This window comes from Eschrichtius robustus, chromosome 7 (genome assembly GCF_028021215.1).
Source record: "Eschrichtius robustus isolate mEscRob2 chromosome 7, mEscRob2.pri, whole genome shotgun sequence".
Taxonomy (NCBI): domain Eukaryota; kingdom Metazoa; phylum Chordata; class Mammalia; order Artiodactyla; family Eschrichtiidae; genus Eschrichtius; species Eschrichtius robustus.
Genome location: NC_090830.1, coordinates 74,680,748 through 74,698,934, shown reverse-complemented (window position 1 = coordinate 74,698,934; position 18,187 = coordinate 74,680,748). Strand labels below are relative to the sequence as shown.

The 18,187-nt window shown below is 50.5% G+C and overlaps 1 protein-coding gene across 1 annotated transcript in view; it reads right to left on the bottom strand.

The window, feature by feature from the left end:
- The window catches only part of HK1 (hexokinase 1), a 70,040-nt gene that overhangs the window by 46,440 nt on the left and 5,413 nt on the right, over positions 1 to 18,187 (bottom strand). The window contains exon 2 of the mRNA XM_068547720.1: positions 4,863 to 5,025. Coding sequence (XP_068403821.1) covers positions 4,863 to 5,025 — 163 coding nt within the window. The remainder of the gene's footprint in view (positions 1 to 4,862; positions 5,026 to 18,187) is intronic.

Genomic DNA, 18,187 nt, shown 5'->3' with positions numbered 1-18,187 from the left:
TGGGGGTCCTTTGACTGGCGGCATCAGCTGGGAAGGGGCCTCCCAAAGAATTCTTACAAAGTCGGTTATTAAGTTACAATGATGATCAGGAGAACAATGACCCCCTGTAACTCTCAAGGTGGTTTGCAGTTTCCAAAGCACTGTCATCTGATCCTCTTGACAGCCTTGTAAGGCAGGCAGGGCAGGACGGTCACACCTATTTTACAGATGAGGAAATGGAGGCTTAGAGAGTTAAGTGACTTCTCCAAGGTCGCAGAGATAATAAGCAGCAGAGCCAGAGATGAATCCAGTGTTCTGGGTTTCTATTTTATTTTATTTTTTCCTTTAAATTCAAGTTCAGCTTCTTTTTGCAGCAGTTGGCTTCCCTCTAACTTCCTCTTCAAATCTTTGGCCTCAACCTTCCTGTCGGCCGCTGCTGAGACTTCATCCCACATTTCCCATTTCCACTGAAGCCAGAAGAACTGCTCTTCTAGAGAAGGCTCATTAAACAAAACATCTGAAGGGCCCCCGGCAACTCTCCACTTTCTAATGACAACCATTATTACCAGCAAATAATGGAAAACAAACACGGGGACAGATGTCTCTCTTGAGTCCAGACCTGCGCTGGAATACAGGGCAAACAAAAACTCTGCTTTCATGAAATGCCTACCTTTGGTCTGCTCCATGAATTAATTCTGTACATGAGACACAAAGCCTTCCCTCCTGTCTGCAATCCAGCTAGTTGATGAGAGTTTACACCTTCGTCAGAAACCCACCCAGAACGCTAGACATTCAGGAGATTTCATGGATGGAGAGAATTTCTGAGACAATCCAACCACCTTCCCAGATAAGGAAACAGGCAGAGAAAGGTAAGTGACCAGCCCAAATGCCGTGGAAAAAGGAAATATTTTCCTTCCTTTGGCTGGAAAGTAGTATATTTTAAGCCCCCAGAATTTAACTGTGACCACACTGCAAATCAAACATTTTTAACTTAACCTTTGAGCAAAGAGCCTGCTAGGAACCATGAAACAGAAACAAGGAAATGTTCAACTCAATTTACCCTTGAGAAGCTTACGATCTAATTGGTATTTATGGATACAATATCCTGAGTGATAAATGACAAGAGGAGAAAAGAGGGGAGGTTTCACAAGTGAGACAAAGTGTTGGCCAGGACTTCTGAGGCAGGCTGGACGCAGCTAGGCACCTATCCCCGACTGGGCAGCTCTGAAGAAGGGTTTCTGTCTAGCCAAGTCATCGGAGTAAAAAGGCTTCAATATCTTTCTTCTTTATATATTATTCATACCTTTCCCACTCCAGAAAGGATATGCGGCAGCTAAAAGTCACTTTAGGGTTTGTTTGTTTTTTTTTTAAACCTAGTGTGTAGATTACTGGAGAGCAATTAAAGAAAAACCACTGCCCATAAAAATCGTCAAAAGGGGAAAAAATTAATAAAAATGGGCTGATAACATTTCCAAAAAATCAGTAGAGTTTCAAAACTCTGAGTCCAGTCATGAGGGTCAAGGTCAGCGGGAAAGGAAAGGTTTGTTTCTCCCTCTGACTTGGAAGTCACATCACCACTTGACGGGCAGGGGCATCTGTCAACCTGGGTAAGTCCAAGTTATCCTTTGGTGGTTTGGGATTACCACTAATTCTGTCTCTGACTAATTATACAGTTGAAGCAGTAATTAACATTGTGAAAAGGGACTAGCACCACGGTTTACTATGAAGGAGACCTACATTCCAGCTACCCCAGGGGACCTCCTGGTTGGAGGCACTTCCATCACAAAGGGGCAGGGGCCGGACTGGGGTCAGGGATCCAAGGCCTTGGTATCCATGTCAATGTCTGTGTGGGGCTGTAGCGACCATTCCGAGGGGAGTGTGGGCCCCTGGGCACATGACCTGAGCCCACCCGTGAATATTAGGAACAGTCATAGGAAGAAGAAGTATAGGGTGTATTACAGGTTGCACAGTGGCCCCCCCAAAAGATATGTGGAAGTCCTAACTCTGGGTACCTGTAAATGTGGCCTCATTAGGAAATAGGGTCTTTGCAGATGTAATCAAGTTAAGAGGAGGTCATGAGTGTGGGTCCTAATCTGACTGGTATCCTTCTAAGAGGAAAATGCCATGTGACAATAGAGACAGAGATTGGAGAGACGCTACTACACGCCAAGGAATGCCAAGGACTGACAGCCACCGCCAGAAGCTAGCAAAAGGCAAGGAAAGATTCAACCCAGTGTCTCAGAAGGAGCGTGGCCCTGCTGACACCTTGATTTTGGACTTCTAGCTTCCAGAACTGTGAGATAATTCACTCTGATTTAAAGCTACCCAGTTCGTGGTACTTTGTTACAGCAGCATGGGAAACTAACGCAGGGTAGAAGAAACAGTCACCAAGGAGCACAGAGGTGGGCAGGGTAGGGGAAGGCTGGGGGGCCCAGGGCCTCATGCATAGGAGGGTGGGCCCTTGTGGTTCAGGGCTTTGGTTCCTCCTCCTGCTCCTCCCCCCTCCCCCTCCCCCTCCTCCTCTTTCTGTTCTCAGCACTGTTCTGGGCTCCCAAGAGGCCCTAAACATTTGGCCCCACCTACGCTGGAGATAAGAAAGGCTCAGAAGGAGGCATGGGGCCCAGGCTGCTGGCTCCAGTTTCACAAACCCTAGGACAGTGTTTCCCAACATGGGCAAATTACCACATATGTCATCACATTTAAGACACCACTGACTGTAGACACATCATTATTTTATGTAATACGAAAAGAGAAAAAAATACTGCCAATAATAACTTAAAGATGCAACTATTGTACAATGCATTGCTGATTTCAGAGGACTCAAACAAAAAGGTGTCTCAAAATAGATGAAATATAGTAATAGATGTTGGGGGGAAAGATCAAACAGGTTTGGGGAAAAGGCAGGTAGCCGGGTTAAACAGGTTTCTCTCCTGCAGGACTGCTCAGGGCCTTTAATAGGTTGGTGTCTGCTTTGAATCTCTAAGAGGGGGCTGCAGAATGTTGTCTTTCCCAAATGAGGATGAGTTTTGGGCCCTGTTTTAAAGAGTAACTAATGGGGACAAATGGCTAGATTACTAGCCATTTGTGTATGTGGATCACACTTTGAGCCCCTCAACCCTGGAAATGGTGTGTGAAAGAGTGAGGGAGGGCACCTCCTGCTGACACACGGTCCTGGGAAGGGGAGCTGGTTTGCAAGCCGCGTTCAGGATGAAAGAGAAGGCATCTCTCATGGGATGTGCCAGCGCTGGGCCAGTCACACAGGATCAGGTGCCCCCCAGGCATAAGGCATCCTTCTGAGCTCTCCAAGCAAAGCCAGAGCAGGGGCCCTGGGGGGCTGCCCACCCCACCTTGCCTCCCCTTCCTCTTTTCTCAGCTGACAGCAGGCACGGCCACACCTCTCCTACAGAACTCAACTAACCCTGTAAAGGCACAAATGCTCCTGGATGTGGATGCCATTCGGGGCTGGGAAAAAGCAGGAGCGAATTACAAAGCCAGAGGCATCAGAACAAAACCCAGGGGACACCACGGTCTGGTCACTCTGATGGCTAGAATCTCTTCAGCAGTCATAAAAAAAAAAACCTAAACTGCTGGTCACCAAGACCTCAAGGAAAACAAAAGGATAAAAGTGGAGTAGATTTTAAACAGTCAAGAAACATCAGAGATATAAGTACCAGTGTGTGTGCATGAAGTAAACCCCACCTGTGGCCACAGGGCAAACAGAGCACACGCCCTTCCTAGGTGTCCCAATCTTGTTCAGGACTTTAAAGGCCGGCTGCAGGCACAGCAGGACCTTTCCACTGCAGCCAGTCCTCCAACAAGCCGTGCACTCGCCCACCCTTCATAAACATCAGCCGCAACAGCTGCAGTTTTCCTGATGTCCATTTTGTCAGCTCCATATCAGATGCCCCAAGTCACAGCTTTAAACTAGTCCCCAGAGTAGGGAAGAAACACAACAGCAGGAGTGTTGTAAGGGCCGTACTTTCAGGCTATGTACTCACAACCCTAAGAGAAACCTGACTTTCATGATCTGTCTCCCTCCCTCTCACAAAGCAGGCGAACCCCAGCCTACAGCACAGAACACGGCTCAGAGCAGGATTCCTGTGCGTGCGCTAAGCTGGGGCAGGCACAGCACCCACCCCTGGGTCAGCCAGACAGAACGACCTCCACTGAGCAGGCCAAGGCCAGGCTGTGCCCTCCCAGCCTCCACTCTGCCAAGAGCAGGGGCTGAGGCCACTCCCTGGGGAGGGGGTACTGACAATCCTCAGGGAGCCCCCAGATCCCCACTGTGGGGCATAAGCCACACGATGCAGACCAACAGGATAATTTTTTTTTTTCCAGTCCTACTCCTCTCACCATTTCTCTGCTTGAGGGGCTACCTTGGCTTAGCATCTATGAAATTTGTACAAATGGGGACTTGAGTCTCCCCCCCGAGTCTGAGACCCACCTGGCCGCTAGGATCGCTACTTAACTGGGGTACTAAAAGGAGGCCTTGGTGCCCTGATGGAGAGATTCTCCTAACATGAACTCTTCATCTGTTCTGGAGCCATTCATGTTCTGAAGACATAAGAGTAACTCACATAGCATCTGTAAGATCCATAAACGCTACACTTTCTTACCATAAGTCACTAGACAGTCAGGCGGATGAAGGCAGGTCAGCATGGTCCAACCATGGTATCCCCTAGCACATGGTAGGATCTCAATGAACATACATTGGATTGATGGATGGATAGATGAATGGATGGATGGGAGAACAGATGGATGGAATGGTGAATGAATGAGTAAATGAATGAAAGATGAATGAACAAACAAATGAATGTAAGTTGGAAGGGTGGCTTCACAGAGCTTTCAGCCCTCAGAGCCCAATCTCTGGGTGAGAGACTCACCTGAACCATCAGGAATGGACCTTACAAACGTTGGCAACATCTTGACTGTGGCTGTCGGATTAAAATCCCGGGAGAGGCCATTCTTCATCTCCTTTTTGAAACGAGCCATGATATCTAACAGAGTTTCATCAGAGAGCCGCATGGCATAGAGATATTTGTCGATCTGGAAGAAGGATGAGAAGGAAAGAAAGTGAGGCCAAGGCTGAGGAAGGTCGTTTCAGCTCAGGTCTGGCTGGGGTAGGACAGGGCAGGCAGCGTGAGGTTCCCGCCTGCCTAAGACAATCCAGCTCCCGTGGGCACTGGGACACCCATGTTGGCCCATCATTCAACTATGATCAACCATGTCACCCAGAGCACGCTTGCAAATGCTCTGAGCCCCGGTTCCCCCCCTGTAAAATGAACCAGACACCTCCAAGGTCCCTTCCAATCCTTGAATATTACATGGAAGCTGCCCTTCAATCCCCAGGTACGTGCCAAAGGTACTTTAAGCCTCCACATGACTCCTTCCCTCTGTGAGAGGTGGCTGGCTCATCCTCACATGGATGGCAGTGCCACAGAACAAGGGCTCCAGAGCCATCTACCTGGGGTTCAAATCCAAGCTGCATCACTTACCAGCTGTGTGAACTTCAGTTTCCTCAACTACAAAACTGAGATGATAAATAGAACGTAACTCACAGAATGTTGTAAGATCAAAGGAGACAGAGAAGCACTTAGAACACAGAAAGTGCTCAGTAAACATTAGCTATTATTAGCATTGTGAGGCAGTGGTGCTGGTGGGTTTCCTTGGGCACAGCTTCTAGGTAGGTGGAAATGGTGGACGAAGGGCTGGAGCCCTTCAGGACATGGGGCTGCAGGCCCAGAGCACAGAGACCTTAACCTCACTACCCCCGGCAGGTATGGGACAGCCCAAGTTCCCACGCCCGTGTGCCAGGGCCCATGTGCCCACACTTCCTGATCAGACCGCTCCCGACCCAACAGGACTAAACCAACCCGCTCCTCTTCCTGGGCTCCCCACTCTCCTCAAGGATCCCGGGCTCCTAACCTCAGGCCCCGTTGTTGTCATTTGTTGTTCTTCCTTCATAGTATCTTCCCGCTGACTCTCTCTGTTTACTGGGCACCTACTACATGTCTGGCTCTCGGTTAGACATCTGTCCTCATGGCGCCTGACCCTGTGGAGTTCACTGAAGTCTCTCTGTCTCACCATTCATTCTTTCTGCCACTCCCTGCCTTAGGAAGCCCTGATAACCATGTGCCTGGATTCCTGACGCCTGATGCATATTCAGTGTAATGGTTTTCAATCTTCAATTTCTCTCCCTTCCAACCCATCCTCTACACCACGGCCACATTTCACCTTCTTTTTTTTTTCTTTTTTCTTTTTTTATAAATTTATAAATTTATTTATTTATTTATGGCTGCATTGGGTCTTTGTTGCTGAGCGCGGGCTTTCTCTAGTTGCGGCGAGCGGGGGCTACTCTTCGTTGTGGTGCACGGGCTTCTCATTGCGGTGGCTTCTCTTGTCACAGAGCACGGGCTCTAGGCGCGCAGGCTTTAGTAGTCGTGGCTCGTGGGCTCAACAGTTGTGGCTCACGGGCTCTAGAGTGCAGGCTCAGTAGTTGTGGCGCACGGGCTTAGTTGCTCCGCGGCATGTGGGATCTTCCCGGACCAGGGCTCGAACCCGTGTCCCCTGCACTGGCAGGCGGACTCTTGACCACTGCACCACCAGGGAAGCCCCACACATTTCACCTTCTTAAACTGGGACCCTGGTCACTTCACTCCCCTGCTCAAAACCTTGCAAAGCCTCCCACATTGGAGGCACCTACACTCTGCAGGTGTGGCTCCGGGCTCTCTGAACACCAGCCAAACCACCTCTACCATTCCTGGGAGGTGCCTGGCTCTCCTGTTGAAATGCCCTTCCGTCTCTTCCCAGCTACTCAAAGCTCACCTCCCCTTCAAGGTTCAAATTAAATGTCACCCCTCCTGCAGACGTCGAGACCCTCGGGGTGCAGATAACGCCTCCCTCAGCACTGATCTCTCTGCACGGTCCAGCTTGGATCATCACTTTCCACGCCTGTCACCTGGACAGTGTCTGCTCCACTCACCTTGACCTCCCGGTGTCTCACAAGCAGCCTCACACACGGCAAGTTTCTGGCAGAGGGACAGACAGATTTATGACCCAATGCGGATGAAAAGACCTTTGACGTGATTCGCTTCTGACAATGGCATCTCATGCTTACTTTTCAGGGTGGCTGGAAACGTCTGACTCAAGGACACAGAGTCATTTCTGCATATTTTGGTCCTGGGCAGCCTTCTCGCTCTGGACTCCATGCCTCGTGCTCCCCCAGGCCCTGCCTGTCTCCTGTCTCAGGGACAATCAGGGCACTGGCAGAAGTCCCCCAGTGTCCTCTGTGGCCAGAGACAACCCTGCCCCCACCCGCATCTCTTCTACCGCAACTACCTTTTCCTTTCCCCTTCGGGAGAAAGCAATGCAGAGAAGGGCGATCAGAAACCGCCGAGAGCTGAAAGAGAAATGGCCAGAACACAGCCCTAGGAGAAGACATGCTCTGTTCTACCCCCAAGGCTGGCAGCGCTGATCAGCAGCCCTTGCTGTCACCACGCCCACGTGCTGGTCGGGAGAGGCAGTCACACGTGCACGAGCAGCCACAGAAGCACACGGGGGCTACTAAGCACAAACTGGAGAAGGCTACTGGGAGGGGTGATGTCAGAGTGCGTCCAGGCACAGACAAGAGCGTGTGTGAAGGCCAAAGGTGAGGGAGGGAGGGTGGTCTGCGGGATGATGGAGCACACACTGCAAGAAGTGAAGCAACTGGAAAGACTGCCAGGAGCTAAGCCTGCAGGGTCTTATCCACTGGGTGAACAAATTTAGACTCTAAACGTGACTCTACTGAGTGTTCAACAGTGAGACGTGTTTCAGGAAGCTCAAGCTGTGTGCTGGGGAGGGGACGGGCGAGCAGGAGCAGAGCAGTAACAGTCACGGCGCTGCTCTGGCATTTGGACATGTCTCCACTACCACGCTCCTCACCCTACATCACGATTATCTGTCTATTGACCTGCCCATCTCCTCCGATAACATGTGAGTTCCCCAGGAAAGGAAAGACGGAAGAGACCTTTGCCTGGCACAAAAGAGGAATTCAATGAATGCCGGATGCTAAAATAATACTTTATAATTACATCAAGGTTTACCGTATATCAAGCGCTTTCACATCCAGTATGTCATTTAACCTTCAAAACGACCCTGTCAGGGGGACATTCTTTTTTTTTCTTTTTAAAATTTATTTATTTATTTTTGGCTGCGTTGGGTCTTCATTGCTGCACGCAGGCTTTCTCTAGTTGCAGCGCACGGGCTTCTCACTGCAGTGACTTCTCTTGCTGCGGAGCATGGGCTCTAGGCACACGGGCTTCAGTAGTTGTGGCTCGTGGGCTCTAGAGCGCAGGCTCAGTAGGTGTGGCGCACGGGCTTAGCTGCTCCGCGGCATGTGGGATCTTCCCAGACCAGGGGTCGAACCCATGTCCCCTGCATTGGAAGGTGGATTCTTAACCACTGCACCACCAGGGAAGTCCCAGGGGGACATTCTTAATCCCCATTCTACAGTTGTAAAAACTGAGGCTCCAAGAAGCTAAGTGATTAGTTCGAAGCACACAGCCAGGGAGTCAGGTCTCATACCTGAGAGCCTAACACTCTCCCTACAACCGTCCCCATCCCTTGGAGAAGGCCATTCCCCCTACCGTGTGGAGATCAGGCCCAAGCAAAGCTGCTGAGATTTTCCAGCTGGACAGGGAGAAACTTCTAGAAGAAGCAGGGCTCCACAGCCAGCCTGCCTCCTAACTCAAGGCGCAGCTCAGCACAGGGACAGTGATCCCGGAAGCCAGACGTTGTTAGGACAGCCAGTCACACCCGAATAGAGGCAAGAAGCTCAAACAAGAAAACAGGCTGGGGATATAGAAGACGAGCTGGCCCCCCAGCGTAGAAGGAAGGAGGGCTTTCCCCCTCTGGTTCAGGTTCATGAATCATCACGTGGTACAACTCCTCTCAGAAGAGATGTGGAAATTGGGGCCAGAAGGAGGATACAGCTTAGGGCAGAGCTGGAACTGACTTTGAAGCCTCCTGGATCTCAGGTGCATGAGAATAAGCCAAGGGGCACCCCTCCTGATCCTCAGGAGCTCAGGAGGGGCCTTTGAACGGCATAGATCCTGGGGCTGGGCTGCAGGTACCCCCCAACGCTGCCCAGCCAGGCAGACACCTGGTGCAGGGCTCAGCAGATCCACACCATCTGGACTGTGGCCCTTTAAGCAGCCCAGGAAGCGCTGGAACAAGAGACATTTGCAGAACACTCCCAGGGGCCCAGAGTGCCCAGCACCTCACTGAACAAGGGGCCTCTTTCCTCTCATTCAGACTAGCCCTGCCTCGCAGCTGGCCGGGCTGCCCCTGTCCACCTGGGAAAGAAGCTGGGAAAGGGTGGTGGGTGGAAGCAGGTAGAAAGGAAGGGTGTCCTCCTGCCCATTTGCTCCAGAACTCTGCAAGAACCCCAGTATAAGAGCTGCTTTTCTTATAGAAGGTTGGCCCAGAAGCCCAGGAGGGGAGAGATGCGGGAGAGATGGAGGAGGGATGCAGGGCCGGAGAAGGACAACTTCGGGCTTTGGGAGGTTTGGCCAAAGTCTGTGGTCCTTTCGGCATTTCTATTTCCTTCCATCCCCTCTCAATAGCAACTCCAGATCTTTTCCTCTCCCCTCTCTCTCTCTCCCTCTCACATTTCCACAATCCTTGCTCTTCTCTTAGGACGCTGCCCCAAACTTTGCTGCTCTGGCCAAACACTGGTGCCCAAAGAATCCCACCTGTGCCTCCAACCCCCAGCCCTACATTTTGGTGACAGGAGGGCACAGCACCTCTTCTGGTGGGCTTCAAGCTGCAAGCCTTTGGAACATTTGTCATAGGATGTCTGTCACAGACAGAGACAGAGGCTTCCAGGAGTCTGTGATAGGAACCCCCTGGGCTCACTTTCACACACGGTGTCTGACACAAGCATTCAGGACTCGGTCAGACTGGGAAGGAAATGGGGGAGGTGCCAGGGTCCCAGACACCATATGGCGAGCTGGGTCCTGCAGACTCTCGGCTCAGACTGATGAGGACCCTGTCCAGCCCCCAGGGCATCTTTCACCACCACCACCCCTCCCCCCAACCAGGGGAAGAGCCCTTCTCCCGAGGGTGGGAGCCAAGGCGGCTGCACGGGGCAGGCACTGGTGCCCTACTACTGTGCAAATACTGGTCCTGGGCTGTCCCTCCTGTGGACCAAGAGGGCCTGGAAGCTCTCATCGGCTCCAGAAGCAGGAACACAGCAGAGGCAGGAGGAGATGTCAGAAGAGAACGCAACCTCACCAAGCCCCGCTGGCCCAGAGCTGTCGGGCCAGTGGAAGAGCCCAGTGACCCCGCACTGGTCTAACCTCAAACATTTCTGTGCCCGACCCCAGCCCCACCTCCTGCTCCCAACAGACACGTATGAAAAAGACAATTCAAGACTGGACATGCCCAAGTAGACAGGCTGGTCATGGCAGGAGGCTCCGTAACCACTGGTGACCTGGGCACTCTGACCCGCTGTGGGAGGGGGAACAGCCATGGAAAATTTTCACTCCCTCTCTCGTCCATTCTTCCGTGAGGATCAAGAACGAGGCAGAGCAACAGGTGTGACTGAAGTTGATCAGCACAGGCCTATGAAGTGAATGTTCCAAGTGAGACATTTTACTTGCAAAGGAAATTGGGGAGCTGGCAGTGAAGCGTTAAGAAGGGCTCTTGCTTAAGGGCAGGGCAGAGATTTCAACATCAGATTCACTTCTCTTTCTTAAGGAGACTGACTCAGGAACGAACGGGTCCAGGGGGATTAATATTATTTTAATAAGAGCTCACGTGTGCAGAGGGCTTTGCTATTTATACACACAACTTTCACATACATTATCCCACCTGGACGGCATACAAAGAGAAGCAATGAGCTCATGGATGCCAGGGGCCTGGCATGAAGCGGTGCCTAATATGTTAGTTCCCCTTCTCCCGGCACAGAAACCCAGCGAAGTAGGCGGGAGAGATATCGTTATCTCCATCCTGTAGTCGAGGAAACTGAGACCCATGACTCACACAAAGTCACATGGTTTATAAGTGGCAGCTGGATCTACATTCCAGGTCTTCTAACCCCTCATTTTGGTCCTTTCTTACATGATGGGAAGAACACAGGGCTATGGATGAAGAGAACTGGGTTCAAATCTAGGACCTGCCATTTATTAGCTGTGTGACTTTGGACAAGTTACTTAACCTCTCTGAGTCCTGGTTTTCTCACTTTTAAATGAGGATAATTATACTTTCTCCTCAGAGAGCTATTCGGAGAATTTTAGTTATGTGCCAAGAACTCTTCCCACACTTCCATCGAAATGACGGAAAGGGAATCCATCTCCCTCACTCCCCTGTCTAACTCATAATCACATATCCCTAATTCCTTTTACCTAAATACCTAGAGAAATGCATTGATTACCAAATATCACTGACCCATTTTGTAGAAAAGAAAACTAAAGGTAGGTGGTCATTTGCCTGAAACCATAGCAAATAAAAGATTCTCACAAAAGTCCTCTGAAACATTTGGATTGTTTTATTACTTAAAAAAAAAACAAAACAGTACATTATAGTAACAATAAATAATATACACTCATTATTAAAAAGATTCGAACAATACCTAAATGCACAAAAGTAAAAAGTCTGAGTTCTTCCCTCAATCTCCCCAGAGAAATCCCTGCTAAAAGAGCTTTATGTTCTAGGACAGTTTTCCTACCTAAACAAACATTCATACATACAGGGCTTGGGTTTTTTTGTATTTCATTTTACAAAAAATTGGATCATATTATAAACAGTTTCTCCCTTGAAACCTTAACTCCTCCTCTATTTCCTCAGGGAACTGCCTCTAAGACTCACACTAACAGCCATACTTAGATTTTCTCAGGACCCTGCCTGGCTCAATGATGGGGCATGGACTGGGCAGTACAAACACCTGCGTCAGACTCCAGCTTTGCCATCCTGCAGGCACCTCAGTCTTTCCATCTGTAATGTCGGTGTGTTCACCTGACTTTGACCTCTCTACTTTGCACGGCACTTTCACATGCTGGTCCTTAAACTATCCTGTCCAGAGAAGCAGGGCAGGTGCCATCACATTCAATGAGCTAAGGAAAAATTAGAGGCTAGAGAGGTTATTCGAATGGCCAAGGTCAACTGGCCAAGGTCGACTGACCGCTGGTCAGCAAGAAAACCGGAGTAGACACCAAGTTCCTGGTTCTGTGGTCCTTCCTCAGTACCTTTCTTGCTCAGGCCAGGGCGAACCCAGGCCCAGGGCTTCCGAGAGCAGCGAGACGTGGGAACATGGTGGCATTAATGCCACAGCTCCATCCACTGCAGGAGCAGCATGGCTCCCTTGCCTTGCAGAAAGCACGCTGCTCCAGCCTGATTACTTTGGAAGCCTCGTTCAGCCTCCAGCAGCTACCAGGGATCTGAACTGCTCATTTCCCCTTTCACACAATCCTGGGAAGGAAGTTCAAAGGCCATAGCAAGCCCCAAGGTCCTGGCCCGATGGGACCCTCCGCCACGGTGGGTGCCATCCCAAGCCCTCCTCCTGCAGGTCCAACCCTCTTCCTGCCTGCCCAGCCCCACCTCACTGCCAAGGGTGTCGGTCCCAAGGAACCTACCTTTCTATCCTGCTTTTGGCAGCTGGTACCTGAGCAGAGAGGGCACTGGCCACAAGGAGAGACATTTTGGACCCTGTGGGTTCCCTACCAGGATCATCTGCTCCCGGCACCCTCCTGCCTTCTGCACCCCCGACGGTCCTTCCCCGCAGATCCACCTCTACTACTCGGCTGGCTAGGCCTGTAACTGCCTCTCTGCACTCCACTCCACACCCACCTCCTCCGAAGGGGGTACCATGATCCGCCCGCCCAGCACCAGCTGCCGCTCTCCTCGGCATCCGCTCGGCCCTCGAGCTACGTAGGAGCAATCTGCCCGCGCCGCAGCAACATGTGCATGGTGCACGCCTCCAGCTAGACCGTGAGTGCCAGGGGTGCAGGGGCCATGCTTCCAGGTTCCTTGTGTCCCCACCCCCTCAGGTGGCTGCTCTTCTGGAGGGCAGGAAGGCCTCTGGAGACGCCTGGCCTGGGAGGTCTTCTCGGAAGGGTCTGCTGGCTCAGATAAGGCCGGAGCCTCCTGTCCCCTGAATGACCCAGCCCTTCTCCAGCACCAGCCCCTCACTTCAGCCTCCGGGCGACCTGCGTGGAGCCAACAGCCCCTCCCTGAGCGATGGAGAGATCCAGGCACTCTCAGACTCCTGCTTCGCCTCACAACATCTGCACCTCAAGGCCCAAGGGGACATATGAACGCTCTACAGATAATCAGGAGCCTCCACTCTTCAAGGCTCCCAGAGACTGTGGAATATCTGAAAGAGGAAATGTGTTTGGGAAAATAAATTCCACTTTAGAGGCGTCTCAGTGAAAGCTGTGTGTGCGAATATCCCCAAAGCATCAGGGGTCCCTTCAGCATGTTGAAACACTATAAGGGGAGGTTTCCTTTCCCCAGTCCCTTTTCAAAATTCAGACACAGCTCTCAGTACCTTATCTATCATTTAATTGATGCTTCTGAACTGTTAGTTCCATTCAGTGAGCATGGACGGAACACCTATTAAGCACCATGGACTGTTCATACAACACTTCTGTTTAATCGCAGCAAATCAGGAGGAAAACGGGATCCCCATTCTTGATGAGGAAACCAAGGTTTTGGGAGCTGAGATGTAACAGTCAGCAAGGACGGGCCCCCCGCTGGGCACTTCCACCTGCCCTGATCCACGCGGCACACTGGCAGGGTGGGCGTTATCAGCCCTGTTTCACACAGAACCCGGGGCCGTGAAGCCAAGCGAAAGGCCCGAGCATCCAGCACCCAGGGTGGCTCTGGCTTCAGACCCCAACCCCAGTGCTCCTTCCCTGCTTCCCCAGACTCCTCTTGCCAGGAGGACCGCAGAAGGCCGTGAGGTCATGCCCAAGGTCCTCCTGGTGACCTTGGCTCCCGGTAAGAGGCACTTTCTGCTGGTGAGAGACCAAGCCCTTGCCCAGACGAGAACAAAGCTGTCACACTGAACTAGCTAAAAATAAAGGAGGTACCCAGTCCCTCAAGGGGAACAGAACAGCCCTGGAATGTGGCGGGGCAAGAACAACAGGCTTCATTCTGGGCCTTGTGGTCAATGGCTTGGGCAGGGCCAGGCACCAGACTCACAGTTCCCAATGTGCCAGGTCCAATAATATCCAAAATATTATTCCCACATGTAATTAATATTTTTTAAATGATCAGTGAGCGATTTTATATATCTTTGTCATACAGAGTCTTCAAAATCCTGTATTTTATGTTCAACAGCACATCTCAAACCAGACTTGCCACGTTTCAAGTGCTCAAGAGCCACACGTGGCTCGTGGCTACTGTTGTGGACAGCAGGGCTCTAGCACTCCAATCACATCCCCATCATGGAGCCTTGGGTGATGATTTCTGCTGGGAGCCCACTGCAATGCACTGCTTTGGAAGCCTTAAGCCCTGGACCGAAGTCCTGGATCTGCATGCACAGTGAGAGCTGCCTACTAGTGTCAGACAGACCTGTGTCTTCATCCCAGCCCTCTGTTCTCTGGCCACCAAAGATCACGTCACTTCCACTTCCTGAAGCTTGCCCGCCCCACATGTAAGATGCAGGAAGAAACACCTACACCCAAGCTTGCCAGAAGGACTTCACTAAATCAAGCATGTAAAAGTATTTTGAAAGTGGAACAGAACTTTGCAAATGTGAGTTTGTTACAAGGATGGCCTGCAGTCTCCAACTCGACTCACCCCACCCACCCACAGAGGGTCCCGGAAGGCACCAGGGGACATTAGAGAAATGAGATCAGACTGAATAACAAGGCTGAAGGCAAACCCCACGTGTCAACCAATCAAGGAAATGAGCTGCTTACAGTAGGGCCAGGCAGAGGCTGGGAGAGAAAGCTAGAATAATAATGCCTTATAGGGAGCATGGGGAGGTCTTGCAGGGTAAGCACTGGCCTCCCCAAGTGTCCTCTTTTAATTGCAAACAGGATGGAGGGAAGGGGACAAATGGAAAGGGTACAGAGAAAAATTTGAAAAACAGAGAAAACCCCTAACATTCACTGTAAAAGACTTTATTGGGTCAATTTCCTGCCCAAGTGGAGGGAGTTGGTCAACACTGAGCAGCTTGTGGGTGGAGGGATGGAGGGTTGGGGATGGCAGGCACAAACCAGTGTGCTGGTGCTGGGGAGGATGGAGAGGATGGGGAGGAAGGGGAGGATGGGGAGGAGGGGGAGGGTGAAGAGGATGGGGAGGAGGGGGAGGAGGGGGAGGGTGGGAAGGATGGGGAGGAAGGGGAGGAAGGGGAGGATGGGGAGGAGGGGGAGGATGGGGAGGGAGGGGAATGGGAATCGGGGGAGTTTGGAGGGTCTTGTGCCCAGCTCTGCCCTGGCCCTGGCTCTTTCCTTCCTTGAATCTGTTTCCCTCAACAACAAAATCAGAGTTGGATGTGTTATGGTGGAAAGAACATGGGTTTCTGAGTCAGAGGACCTGGTAGTGTTTCTGTCCCTATCACTCATGAGCTGTGTGGTCAGCAAGTCACTTCACTACGTGGGGGCCTCAGTTTCCTCATTTCTAAATGGAGATGATGCCTTCCCCAGGTGGACAGAAGCAGGGGCTCTCCCAGCAATTCCACTCCTACACACATACCCAAGAGAAATGAAAGCACATGTCCACACAGGGAAAACTGTTCACATCAGCATTACCATAACAGCCGCAAAGTGGAAACAACCCAAATGTCCCTCAACTAACAAACGCGTAAACAAAATATGGTATATAGACACAACTCAATATTATTCACTAAGAAAAAGAACTGAAGTACTCATACATGTTATAGTATGAATGAACCTTGAAAACATGCTAAGTGAAAGAAACCAGACACAAAGGTCACACATTATATAATTCCATTCATATGAAACATCCAGAAGAAGCAAATCCATTTAAAAAAAGAAAGTAGATTAGTAGATACCAGGGTGGTGGGAGCAATGGGGAGTGACTGCTTAATGGGTATGGGGTTTCTTTTGGGGGTCATGAAAATTTTCTGGAAATAGATGGTGGTGATGGTTGTACAACCTTGTGAACGTACTAGACACCACAGACTTGCACTCTTTAAAATGGTAAGTTGGGCTTCCCTGGTGGCGCAGTGGTTAAGAATCTGCCTGCCAATGCAGGGGACATGGGTTCAAGCCCTGGTCCGGGAAGATCCCACATGCCACAGAGCAACTAAGCCCACGTACCACAGCTACTGAGCCTGCACTCTAGAACCCACGAGCCACAACTACTGAGCCCACGTGCCACAACTACTGAAGCCCACGCACCTAGAGCCCGTGCTCCGCAACAAGAGAAGCCACTGCAAGGAGAAGCCCATGCACCACAACGAAGAGTAGCCTCCACTCACCACAACTAGAGAAAGCCCGTGTGCAGCAACGAAGACCCAGTGCAGCCAAAGATAAATGTATTAAAAAAAATTTTTTTAAATGGTGTTTTATGGTATGTGACTTATATCTCAATTAAAAAAAAAAAAAAAGCAGGGGCTCTGCCAGCAGACTTAATGCATCTGAATGCTGGCTCTTCTGTTTATATCTGAGCCTCAGGGTCCTCATCCAAAAGTGGCGATCATAAGAGTACCCACCTCACGGGGGACCTCTGAAAATGTAATGCCTTTGGTGCAGCAAATGTGAGAGGCATTATATATGTTGGCTTCGATTAGTATTGTTACTATTGATGATTGAATAAGACCCATTTTAGGAAAGAGAGGCCCCTAGTAGGCATTCAGTGCACCCTTCCCTCCAAAGCCCCCTCAAGGCCTCGGGGGTCTGCGAGCCTGTAACCAAGCATGCAATCAGATGAACGTGATCTGACATTTTCTGCCTCCCCAGGGACTGCATTTGCAAAGGGCTGGGCTGCAGACTTCACACTGCAGTGTGCCGGGGGAGGGGGGGGGGGGCCAGGTGGCGCACAGCCACCCTCTCTTTTTTTTTTTAAGGAAATACTGTGTTTGTTTAATTTATTTTTTATTTATTTATTTATTTATTTATTTATTTATTTATTTATTTATGGCTGTGTTGGGTCTTCGTTTCTGTGCGAGGGCTTTCTCTAGTTGCGGCAAGCGGGGGCCACTCTTCATCGCGGTGCGCGGGCCTCTCACCATCGCGGCCTCTCTTGTTGTGGAGCACAGGCTCCAGACGCGCAGGCTCAGTAATTGTGGCTCACGGGCCCTTTTGCTCTGCGGCATGTGGGATCTTCCCAGACCAGGGCTCGAACCCGTGTCCGCTGCAATGGCAGGCAGATTCTCAACCACTGTGCCACCAGGGAAGCCCCACCCTCTCCCTTTACGGAAGATAGTCTGAGAGAGGCTGCCGGCTTGAGCTTTCTGTAATAGAGAAACGTTTAGGGGACAGATAAGCCAGCCCTGCCCCAGTCAGATCCACCCAGGAAGAGAGTGTGTGCAGGCAAAAGCACACTTGTTTGTTTTAATTCCCAGAAAAGTTTAACGGATTCATGCTAGAGCACAAGGGGACACAGAGCGCCCTCACAAGCCTGTCTCTGTACGCCCTACCCCGCCACCTGGGCACTGTGCTAACAGCCAATGGGGTGGGCACTGCTCACAGTGAGCTGTCAACCTCACTCAGTAATACTCGGCAGCAAGGGCTCCCCTTCATAAGGTAAACTAGGAAATGGCTAATTTTAAGCCAAGCTCAAATGTTGTATGTGAATGGAAATGGCTGGGAAGAAACAGTTTCTTTCAAAATTACCTATTAAAAAATGTAAAGGTTTTATTGTAACCAAGCGTTGGCTGTGGAACCATATGAACCTGTACAAACTTCTGACTGGACTGGGACCTGACATGACCACGGAGGCAATTTGGCAAAATCTTAAAAGTGGGAAGATGCACTCACTCCTCCACCGAGCAATTTCAGCCCTAGAAGCACAGCCTAGAGCAACTTACGTGTGTACAGAAGGATCGCGGTGGCACTGTCTGAAATTTGAAAAATCAGAAACTCAAAGGCCTACCAAAAGAATAGATAAATTAGTTTGGTGTATTCACACAATGTAAGGGCATACGGCAGTTTAAATTGATGAAACAAAGGTATACAGATCAACATGGAAGAATGTCAAATATACAATGTTGAGCTTAAAAAAAGCAAGGATACAAACAGGATAACACCATTTA